Raw genomic sequence first — 12,448 nt, forward strand, 5'->3', positions numbered from 1 at the left:
GACGTCACCTGTTGCCGGGTGGCCCTTAATTGGCCTGCTGAGCCCGCTGGGCGGGCTCAACAAGGTCAATCAAGGGAAAATCGCACGGATTGGCCGGACGTCGAAGTAAGCGGGTCTAAAACCTGAAAGTTGTAGTCCTGCCTTCTTCCCGACAGCTTCAGGAAAATCGACCCCTATTTCTCTCTCCACGGATGTTGCCTGGCCTGCTGAGTTTTTCCAGCATTTTCTGTTGTTATTTTGGATTTCCAGCATCTGTAGTATTTTGCTATCTTACAGAAGAAACTGATGTGTATGTACAATGAAATGCTTGGTTCATTGGGAAGCCTGCCAGAAAGCCTGCATGCAATATCAAGGAGCATGGGGGAGTCCAGCGCCAACTTGGCACAGGGATTTACACAGAGCTTGGAGCCCATCCTTTCCAGCATGGAAGTGGTGGCCAACTCCATTAGTACACTTGTGGACCCAACCCTGATGCAGCATCCGATGGCCGATGTCGCAATTTCCATTGCAGCACGAACAGCAGCCACCCAACATCTGAGTGCTGCAGTGGAAGCTCAGAAGCTGCCATGCAAGCTCAGATTGTTTCCATCATGGCTCTGGCTTCCAGCTTGCAGGTTGTCATAGCAGTCAAGCAATCTGTCCTCCAACAGATTACTAGGGTTGCTGGGGTGCTGCCCCGGAGGAGTGGCAGTGGTTCCATGGAGCACAAATCTGATGCCCGCTCTCAGGATTACAGCAATCATCGTCCCACCACTGCCGCTCCACCAATGCCTTTGCTGTTGCGTGTAAGTCAGCCAGCACAGACTGGTGCCGTCCATGCCGAGATGATGCAGTCCGCAGCCGGGCCTTCTAGGCCCAGACCTGTTCGAGGTTGTCCTCCAAGGCCATTGGCAGTCTCCTCCACTAAAGATCAGCAGCCTTTCACCAGCCATACTGCAGCTACTGGGGTAGCACTGCATAGGAGCACGAGGACAGGAAAAGGCACATGGAAGACAGGCAATATGGCATGATTTCATTTATAAATGTGGTTTGGAATGTTTTTTTTGTGGAGGCTTTTATTTTTTTTATTGTGGCCAAGCGGATGCTGTGATGGTCAGTGACAGAGGGAAGGTAAGGTGTGGGACTGTTGGTGAAGGGGAATTGGGGTTGCAGTTACCGGGATCGCACTCTGATGAGTTCTTCACGGACAGCCCAGTCAGAAAGGGGCTGTCTAGGTTGCCTCATCCCTTCCTCCTCAGTTGCTCGCTGTATAGCTGGTGGCAAGGGCTGTGCCTTCATGATGGCGAGGTTGTGCAATATGCAGCAGACCACCAGGAATCTCGACACCCGCTCTGCTGAGTACTGCTGGACTCCTCCCGAGCTGTCCAGGCAGTGGAAGCGTTGTTTCAGCACACCAATGGTCTGCTCTGTCACATTTCATGTGGCAGCATGGCTTTATTGTATGCATGCTGCGCACATGTGCGTGGGTTGCACTCGGGCATCATCAACCATGTCGTCAGTGTATAGCCCTTGTCACCCAGTAGCCATCCTTTGGTTTTCCATGGTGGATCAAATGCAGATGGCACAGCGGACTGCTGCAGAATGAAAGCATCATGACCAATGTTCCTGCTAATTTTTTTTTTTGGTGCACAGCCCCTTTTACAGGTTGCATGGCCCATTCAAATTTCCGCACAGGCATGCTTGAGTGGCCTGCACGGGACCTCCAGAGTGCCACCTAACGGGAACATTGATCATAACTGCTGCCAGGATACCTGCATGATTCACTGCCCATGGTCACACACCAGCTGGACATTGATGGAGTGGAATCCCTTTCAGTCCGGTACATGGCAGAGTTGATATGTGGTGCCCGCAAAGCGATGTGCATGCAGTCAATGACATCCTGCACCATGGGGAAGCTTTCAATTCTAGCAAAGCCATGTGCTCACTCCGCCTGCTGCTCTCTAGCAAGAGAGAATAAAATGTAGTCAGCACTCTTTGACTAGAGATCCTCAGTGACCTCCCTTGTGCAACAATGGACGGCAAACTGCGAGATGTTGCAAATATCTCCAGCTCCAGCCTAGAAGGAGCCAGACGCATAAACGTTCATCGCCACGGTCACCTTCACAGCCAATGGCAATGTGGTCCTTGCCCTACTCGGAGGTTGCAGTTGTTGTTGCAGCAGGTGGTATATTTCAGTGAGCACATCCTTGCTGAAGCGCAGACATCTCACACATTGTTCCTTGCTAAGGTTCAAGTAGGAGGAGAATTGCTCCCTGAACACCCTGGGCAGATATGGCCTCCTGCTGAAAGCCCTTCTCCCCCTTCCAGCAGCTTGTCCTGCTCTGAGTGGTCTCTGTTCATTCTCTAAGTCATGCTGTATTCCAAGGGGGATTCCTACTAGTGCACCCATCTCTGGCAGCAAGTGGTTTTGCAGAAGCCTTAAAGTCAGGAAAAAGTGCTGCAGCACCTGCCACTCCCTGTAGACTTTGACAACTTGAAACAACTACAGAAAATTTAGACTTCCAAAAGGCATTTGACAAGGTGCCACACAAAAGATTATTGCTTAAGATAAAAAATCATGGGATTGGGGGTAATATTCTGGCATGGATAGAGGATTGGCTATCTAACAGAAGGCAGAGAGTTGGGATAAATGGTTCATTCTCGGACTGGCAATCAGTAACTAGTGGTGTTCCGCAGGGGTCAGTGCTGGGTCTCCAACTCTTTACAATCTATATTAACGATTTGGAGGAGGGGACCGAGTGTAACCTATCAAAGTTTGCAGATGATACTAAGATGGGAGGGAAAGTAGTGAGTGAGGAGGACATGAAAAAACCTGCAAGGGGACATAGACAGGCTAAGTAAGTGGGCAGAGATTTGGCAGATGGAATACAATACTGGAAAGTGTGAGGTTATGCACTTTGGCAGGAAAAATCGTAGAGCAAGTTATTATCTTAATGGCAAGAAACTGGAAAGTACTGAAGTACAAAGGGATCTGGGGGTCCTGGTGCACGAAACTCAAAAGGTTAGTATGCAGGTGCAGCAAGTGATTAAGAAGGCCAATGGAATGTTGGCTTTCATTGCTAGGGGGATAGAATATAAAAATAGGGAGGTATTGCTGCAGTTGTACAAGGTATTGGTGAGACCGCACCTGCAATACTGCGTACAGTTTTGGTGTCCATACTTAAGAAAAGACATACTTGCTCTCGAGTCAGTACAAAGAAGGTTCACTCGGTTAATCCCGGGGATGAGGGGATGGACATATGAGGAGAGGTTGAGTAGATTGGGACTCTACTCATTGGAGTTCAGAAGAATGAGAGGCGATCTTATTGAAACATATAAGATTGTGAAGGGGTTGGATCGGGTGGATGCGGGGAGGATGTTCCCAATGATGGGCGAAACTAGAACTAGGGGGCATAGTCTTAGAATAAGGGGCTGCTCTTTCAAAACTGAGATGAGGAGGAACTACTTCACTCAGAGGGTGGTAGGTCCATGGAATATGCTGCCCCAAAAAGCTGTAGAAGCTACATCATTACATAAATTTAAAACAGAAATAGACAGTTTCCTAGAAGTAAAGGGAATTAAGGGTTATGGGGAGCGGGCAGGAATTTGGACATGAGTCTAGGTTCGGATCGGACATGGCCCTGTGGGTAGCGGAGCGGGCCCAGGGGCCGTGTAGCCTGATCCTGCTCCTATTTCGTGTGTCTAATTCTGTTAGATTCAGGAGATGGTTCTGTGATAGTTGATTGGCGGTTAGGATCAGATCGGCCATGATCTTATTGAATGGCGGAGCAGGCTCGAGGGGCCGATTGGCCTACTCCTGCTCCTATTTCTTATGTTCTTAAAACACCAAACACTTGTAGAATCGTAGCAACAGCCAGAAGCAATCAACCAGCAACTAACCTGTAAGTAGTTGATGATCCCTTTAAATAGTACTGGTGGGGGGGTCCATCCTGCTGCTGAATGCGTGTTCAGCTGTGCAAGGATGAGAGGGGTGTTAGGCTGGAGCATTAAGCTCAAAAATTGGCAGCACTAGTGTCAAGTCAGCATTGCTCGCTGATTGACACCATGATCTGCTTGCTCTGCATACTTCCAGCAGACGTTCACTGTGTACATGCTAATGCCCTCACCAATATGGTGTCTGGTGTGATTTGCCCCACAAGTGTGTGTGGGCACCTCAGATGCCATTTTGAAGCGCTAAGAGCACTCATAGCACCCAAAAAACAGATGCTACAGATCCGAATTTTGCGCCATTGGAGTTCAATGCACAATAATTAGAAAAACAAAATTATGGCAATAGGTTTTTGGTCAGCTGGATGGCTGACATACACTGAAATCCACCACCAAGTATAAGAATCTCCAAACCAACCTACTGAAAAATCCACCCAGGTAGAGCTTTGTATTTGCCAGACACAGAGCGCACACTCTCAATAGTGGCACATCCCATTTACTCAAACCTAGAGAGCTTAGGAAGCCCCACGTGTACGCAGGAGTTCTTTTGGAGTTTAACCAGATAAAACCCACAGCCAGAGTACTGGTGAGCTTCCTGTCACAACAACTGTTATTTGTATATAAGCACAGTAGTAGTAAAGTAAACTTTTTATCGCAGGCACTACCACAGCATGGATGAATTTAGCCATTATGATCTCCTGGATGCCTCCTCCCACAGAAAAGTTGCTGAAGGACACAAAGCTAGTTTTTGTCTGGAGGACACCTCTTGTGACTATGGGTATTACAGAAGATATGCTTGCACAGCACATTCACAGGTATGTGAAAGATAAATTAATCACACAGCAGCCAACCAATGTTTATACCTCTAGTGAATTAGACTAAAAGGCTCATATGGAGAAATACCGCTGAATGACTTGTTTCTGAGATGTAACTTTCTATAATTCTATGAATTTGACTACATAACCAAAAAATGCTAAGTTGTGGGCTGGTCACAAATTCAAGTATTCACAAGGGAAGACATAAGCAACATGGTCTCCTTAAGTAGTGGTAACCCAACTAGAATGAATGATTAGGATATAAATGAGATGATGATGTATTAGACAGGGCAAAGAGCTCAAACAAATAAATCATCAGGGGTGGATGGTACTTATCCTAGAGTACTAAAAAAGGCAGGGAAAAGATTTGAGTCTTCACAAGAGAGTTGAACACTGGGGAGGAACAAGTAAGTTGAAATCTGGCTAACTTGATGCACACTTTCAAAAAGACAATAAAACAGATGCAGGTAACTATAAACCCATTAGTCTTACTACTATAATGGAATCAACTATCAGGAGTAAACCCGAGGATTATCTACAATGTTAACCTAGTAAACAAAAATCAGCAAGGATTCTTGATCTTTTTGAAGAAGTGTTATCTCAAGTGGACTGTAGAAAACCCTACAACTTAAGTGTATCTAGACTTCCAAAAAGCATTTGACAAAGTTCTGCACAAAAGGCTATCCATTAAGAGCAATAAAGCAGGAATTACGAATAGATAAGAAGCTGGCTGAAAGGTAGAAAACAGTAGGAACTTGTTGGAGGAGATATGTTAGGGTGGAGGAGGAGTGCTGAGTTGGGTTCACCAAGGATTGGTATCAGGAGCACTATTGTTTCTAATTTACAACAATGTTTACTATCTTACTAGTGTATACAAGATAGCATAAGGTAGATCTGGAAAATTACTTCAAACTAAATTGCGAGAGTAGAACAAGGAGACAAAGGTTGAAACTAGGAAAAGGCAAATTTGGCAGGTAGGGTAGTAGAGATGAAAACCGTGGGAATATTTAAGGGATAACTGGTTGCAGCAACTGTTATTGAGGAAATAGGCTGTAAGGAACTTGGCCTGAAAAAGTGCTCAGTTTAGTACATGGCACAGTGGGAAGAAGTTGAACAGAGCACAAGTCTAAGAAAAACTGCTAATCTGAAGGACACACTGCAAAGTGAAACAAGGATTTGCAAGGAATCCAGGGAGAGGGGGATTGAACAATTGCTGATTTTATGTTTTGCTTTCTGAATTGCTGTATATTATTTGGAGTTTAGCTTTTCTTAAAATAGACATTTTTCATTATTCTAAATTGTATTTGTTGCTGTTTAAATTTTTAACTATTACCTTTTATCAGTGCCCTAACATTTTTGGTTATATTTTATGTATTTAGCATGAGATTTAGGTCAAAATGGTTAAGGGGATTTAATTTTGAAATGTGTTTGGAATTCCTAGAATTAGCCTGACTGAGGTAAAGCATCATGTTCTGTAGGGGGACAGAATTGGGGCAGTTGTTTGAAGATCTATTTATGTTGCAGACCTGCACTTCTGAAATGCTAGCTTGCATTGCTGTCCTGATGTTGTATAAAACAGCTCATTTATATTGTGGATCAGCTTTTACAGCAGTGATTCACTTAATTTATATTTAAGTCATTAATTCTACCATGTCATAGGGCTAAATAGTGTGGAGGGAGGGTCCAGGTGAGCGGGAATTTAAAAAGTCAATGAGAAATGAGAAAACAATAGAGCAGGATAGAGATGGGGGAAATAATAACCAGAATGTGACAGGGACAGAATGTTTAAAAATAAGAGTGCAACAGAAAATGGGGCCAGAACAAGGAGAAATGGTAAAAAGACAAAGTTAAAAGCTCTATATCTGAATGCACGCAGCATTCGTAACAAGATAGATGAGTTGACAGCACAAATAGATACAAATGGGTATGATCTGATCGACATTACAGAGACGTGGTTGCAAGGTAACCAGGGCTGGGAACTGAATATTCCAGGGTATTTGACAATTCGGAAGGATAGACAGAAAGGAAAGGGAGGTGGGGTGGCTTTTTTGGTAAAGGATGGGATCAGTGCAGTGGTGAGAAGTGATATTGGCTCAGAAGATCAAGATGTAGAATTGGTTTGGGCGGAGATAAAAAAATAATAAGGGGAAAAAGTCTCTGGTGGGCGCAGTCTACAGGCCCCCGAACAGTAGCAATACTGTTGGACAGAGTATAAAGCAACAAATAATGAAGGCCTGTAAAAAAGGTATGGTAATAACCATGGGAGATTTTAATCTCCATATTGATTGGACAAATCAAATTGGCCATGGTAGCCTTGAGGAGGAGGAGTTCATAGAGTGTATCCGGGATGGTTTCCTAGAACAGTATGTAATGGAACCAACCAGGGAGCAGGCTATCTTGGATCTGGTACTGTATGACAGTTGAAATGCAGTGGCAGACATTTAAGGAGATATTTCATAACTCGCAACAAAAAAATATTCCAGTGAGAAAAGCAGGACAAATCCAACCTGGCCAATTACCGTCCCATCAGTCTACTCTCAATCATCAGCAAAGTGTTGGAAGGTGTCATTGACAGTGCTATCAGGCGGCACTTACTCACCAATAACCAGTTTGGGTTCTGCTAAGACCACTCGGCTCTCGACCTCATTACAGCCTTGGTCCAAACATGGACAAAGGAGCTGAATTCCAGAGGTGAGGTGAGAGTGACTGCCCTTGACATCAAGGCAGCATTTGACCGAGTCTGGCATCAAGGAGCCCTAGTAAAACTGAAGTCAATGGGAATCAGGGGGTAAACGCTCCACTGGCTGGAGTCATACCCAGCATAAAGGATGGTTGTGGTGGTTGAAGGTCAATCATCACAGCCCCAGGACATCGCTGCAGGAGCTCCTCAGGGAAGTGTCCTAGGCCCAACCATCTTCAGCTGCTTCATCAATGACCTTCCCTCCAACATAAGGTCAGAAATGGAGATGTTTGCTGATGACTGCACAGTGTTCAGCGCCATTCACAACTCCTCAGATAATGAAATAGTCCATGCCCGCATGCAACAAGACCTGGACAACATTCAGGCTTGGGCTAATAAGTGACAGGTAACACTCGCGCCACAGAAGGGCCAGGCAATGACTATCTCCAACAAGCAAGAGTCTAACCACCTTCCCTTGACATTCAACGGCAATACCATCGCCAAATCCCCCACTATCAACATCCTGGGGGGTCACGATTAACCAGAAACTTAACTGGACCAGCCACATAAATATTGTGGCAACAAGAGCAGGTCAGACGCTAGGTATTCTGCGGCAAGTGTCTCACCTCCTGACTCCCCAAAGCCTTTCCACCATCTACAAGGCACAAGTCAGGAGTGTGATGGAATACTCTCCACTTGCCTGGATGAGTACAGCTCTAACAACACTCAAGAAGCTCGACACCATCCAGGACAAAGCAGCCCGCTTGATTGGCACCCCATCCACCACCTTAAACATTCACTCCCTCCACCACTGGTGTACCGTGGCTGCAGTGTGTACCATCTACAAGATGCACTGCAGCAATTTGCCAAGGCTTCTTCAGCAGCACCTCCCAAACCCGCAACCTCTTCCACCTAGAAGGACAAGGGCAGCAGATGCATGGGAACACCACCACCTCCAAGTTCTCCTCCAAGTCACACACCATCCTGACTTAGAGGTATATCACCATTACTGGGTCAAAATCCTGGAACTCCCTACCTAACAGCACTGTGGGAGTACCTTCACCACACGGACTGCAGCGGTTCAAGAAAATGGCTCATCACCACCTTCTCAAGAGCAACTAGGGATGGGCAATAAATGCCGGCCTTGCCAGTGATGCCCAGATCCCATAAGCGAATTTAAAAAAAAAATGATTTTAAGAGAAGGGAGCACTATCCGTGACTAACTAAGGAAGTAAATGATGGTATCAAATTGAAAACTAAGGCATACAATGTTGCCAAGGTTGGTGGGAGGCCAGAGGATTGGGAAACTTTTAAAACCCAGCAAAGGATGACTAAAAAAATAATAAAGACAGAAGATGAATGATGAGAGTAAACTGGCAAGAAATATTAAAACAGAAAGTAAGAACTTCTACAGGTATATAAAAAGGATGAGAGTAGCTAAAGTAAACGTTGGTCCCTTAGAGGATGAGAATGGGGAATTAATAATGGGGAACGCGGAAATGGCAGAGACTCTGAACAAATATTTTGATTCTGTGTTCACGGTAGAAGACACTAACAACATCCCAATAATGGATAATCAAGGGGCCACAGGGAGGGGGGAACTAAAGACAATCACTATCACTAAGGAAAAAGTACTTGGTAAAATAATGGGACTAAAAGACGACAAGTCCCCTGGACCAGATGGCCTGCATCCCAGGGTCTTAAAAGAAGTGGCTGCAGAGATAGTGGATGCATTGGTTGCAATATACCAAAATTCCCTGGACTCTGGAGAGGTCCCAGCAGATTGGAAAACTGCAAATGTAACACCCCTATTTAAGAAAGGAGGGAGACAGAAAGCAGGAAACTATAGATCAGTTAGCCTAACATCTGTCGTTGGGAAAATGCTGGAGTCCTTCATTAAGGAAGCAGTAGCATTTGGAAAATCATAATGCAGTCAAGCAGAGTCGGCATGGTTTTATGAAAGGGAAATCATGTTTAACAAATTTGCTGGAGTTCTTTGAGGATGTAACGAGCAGGGTGGATAAGGGTGAGCCAGTGGATGTGGTATATTTGGATTTCCAGAAGGCACTCGATAAGGTGCCACCTAAAAGGTTACTGCATAAGATAAGAGCTCACGGAGTTGGGGGTAATATATTAGCATGGAGAGAGAATTAGCTAACTGACAGAAAGAAAGCAGCGAGTCGGGATAAATGGGTCACTTTCCGTTTGGCAAACGGTACCTAGTGGGGTGCCACAGGGATCGGTGCTGGGGCCTCAACTATTTATAATCTACATTAATGACTTGGATGAAGGGAACGAGTGTAATGTAGCCAAGTTTGCGGATGATACAAAGATGGGTGGGAAAGCAAGTTGTGCAGAGGACTCAAAGAATCTGCAAAGTCATAGAGACAGGTTAAGTGAGCGGGCAAACATTTGGCAGATGGAGTATAATGTGGGAAAATGCGAGGTTATCCACTTTGGCAGGAAAAATAAAAAAGCAAATTATTATTTAATTGTGCATGAAACACAAAAAGTTAGCATGCAGGTACAGCAAGTAATCAAAAAGGCAAATGGAAGGTTGGCCTTTATTGCAAGGGAGTTGGAGTATAAAAGCAGGGAAGTCGTGCTACAACTGCACCAGGTATTGGTGAGATCACACCTTGAGTACTACGTACAGTTTTGGTCTCCTTATTTAAGGAAGGATATACTTGCATTGGAGGCAGTTCAGAGACGATTCACTAGGTTGATTCCTGAGATGAGGGGGTTGACTTATGAAGAAACGTTGAGCAGGTTACATAAGAACATAAGAAATAGGAGCAGGAGTAGGCCAATCGGCCCCTCGAGCCTGCTCCACCATTCAATAAGATCATGGCTGATCTGATCCTAACCTCAAATCTACTATCACTCTACATCCCTCCCAAACCCATGTGATCTCCTGGGAGAGGCGAAAAACCAGATAAAAAACAATGGCCAATTTGGGAGAAAAAAATCTGGGAAATTCCTCTCCGACCCATCTAGGCGATCGAAACTCATCCAGGAGATCACTGTCCCTATATTTTCTACAGTACTTACCTTCTGTAAAAGGTGATCTCCACCCCAGCCAGGAACAGGAATAGAACCATCTCCTGAAATCTAACACATAATTAGAACACAAGTAGGAGCAGAACCAGGCTACACGGTCCCGCTCCGTTACCCACAGGACCATGACCGTTCCGAACATAGACTCATGTCCAATTTCCTGCCCGCTCCCCGTAACCCCTAATTCCCTTTACTTCTGAGAAACTGTCTATTTCTGTTTTAAATTTATTTAATGATGTAGCTTCCACAGCTTTCTGGGGCAGCAAATTCCACAGACCTATTACCCTCTGAGTGAAGAAGTTTCTCCTCATCTCAGTTTTGAAAGAGCAGCCCCTTATTCTAAGATTATGCCCCCTAGTTCTAGTATCACCCATCATTGGTTGGCCCTATACTCATTGGAATTTAGAAGAATGAGAAGTGATCTTATTGAAACATAAAAGATACTGAGGGGGCTCGACAAGGTAGATGCAGAGAGGATGTTTCCCCTCGTGGGGAAATCTAGAACTCGGGGCATAGTTTCAGAATAAAGGGTTGCCCTTTTAGAACTGAGATGAGGAGGAATTTCTTCTCTCAGAGGATTGTAAATCTGTGGAATTCTTTGCCCCAGAGAGCCGTGGAGGCTGGGTCATTAAATACATTTAAAGGTGGACATAGGGAGATTTTTGCAAGATAAGGGAGTGAAGGGTTATGGGGAGCGGGCTGGGAAGTGGCTTGGAGTCCAAGATCAGCCATGATCTTATTGAATGGTGGAGCAGGCTTGAGGGGCCAAGTGGCCTATTCCTGCTCCTATTTCTTATGTTCTTTCCAGAACCCAGTTGTGAATTCACTTTCTCAAAAAAAGTTAGTGACTAGTTAGGCAGAATCTTTCCCTCTGAATTCATGTTGACTGCTTGAAATATCTGGGTATGCACAAGGGTTCACATGAACATTGCGACCCAATGTCTGAGTGCTGCAGAGGAAGCTCAGACTTCTATCATGCAGGCTCAGCTTGCTGCCACGCAAGCACAGACTGCTGCCATTGTAGCTGTGTTTATGAGTGTGGAAAGGGGCTTGTGGGGTCTCACAGCAGTTCAGCAATCTCTGCTCCAACAGGTGGCTAGGAATGCTGAGGCGCCACCCCGGGAGAGTGGCAGTGGCTCAGTGGAGCAAGAACCCACTGTCCTCTCTCAGGATGACAGCATTTGTACTCCCACACCTGCCACTCCGCCAGTGCAATTGCAGTTGCCCGTCACCCAGCCAGCCCAGACTTCTGCCGCCTATGCTGAGATGGTGCAGTCTACAGCCAGGCTTTCTAGGCCTAGAGCTGCTTGAGGTTGTCCCACAAGGCCATCTGCAGTCTCCCCCACTGAAAGTCAGCAGCCTTCCACCAGTCATGCTTCAGCTGCTGGGGTAGTACTGCATAAAAGCACTAGGCGAGGCAAAGGAACACGGAAGACAGACACTAAGGGAAAGTACAAGGGTGATTAATTGACTTTGTAATGTTATATTGAAATTATTAATTTATAAATTATATTTCGAATGCTTGTCTTGTGGTGGCTTTCATTTCAGCATTGTGCCCATGAGGACGTTGTGATGTTGTGTGACAGAGGGATGGTAAGATAAGGAAGTTTTGAGTAACGGGGATCTGGGGTTTCATTGAGGGGAACTGAAGTCTGATGATACGTTCACGGACAGCCCATCTGGAAGGGGGATCTGCAGGCTCCCTCCTCCCTTCCTCCTCCTGAGGTAGTCGTGGAACCCATGGTGGCAAAGGTTGTGCCCTCATGATGGCCAAGTTGTGGAAGATGCAGCAGACCACTCCGATTGTGACAACTGCTCTGGCGAGCACTGCAGGGCTCCTCCTGAGTGGTCAAGGCAGCGGAACCATTGCTTCACAACCCTTATGGTCTGCTCAATGAGGTTCCCCTTGGCAGCATGGCTGTCATTATTTGATTGTTGGCCACGAGTGGTGGGGTTGTGGAGGGGAGTC

The 12,448-nt window shown here is 45.6% G+C and overlaps 2 protein-coding genes across 2 annotated transcripts in view; one reads left to right on the top strand and one right to left on the bottom strand.

Moving 5' to 3' along the window:
• Nucleotides 1–12,448, bottom strand: part of LOC147124416 (zinc finger protein 475-like) — a 122,686-nt gene that overhangs the window by 88,317 nt on the left and 21,921 nt on the right. The gene's annotated exons all lie outside the window — the stretch shown is intronic.
• Nucleotides 1–12,448, top strand: part of lox (lysyl oxidase) — a 51,071-nt gene that overhangs the window by 16,171 nt on the left and 22,452 nt on the right. The window contains exon 4 of the mRNA XM_085986859.1: nucleotides 4,586–4,742. Within this exon, the coding sequence (XP_085842985.1) occupies nucleotides 4,586–4,742 (157 nt within the window). The remainder of the gene's footprint in view (nucleotides 1–4,585; nucleotides 4,743–12,448) is intronic.

Source organism: Somniosus microcephalus, chromosome 1 (genome assembly GCF_052327205.1).
Source record: "Somniosus microcephalus isolate GS21.2 chromosome 1, FLI_Smic_1.0, whole genome shotgun sequence".
In the NCBI taxonomy this organism is placed as follows: Eukaryota; Metazoa; Chordata; class Chondrichthyes; order Squaliformes; family Somniosidae; genus Somniosus; species Somniosus microcephalus.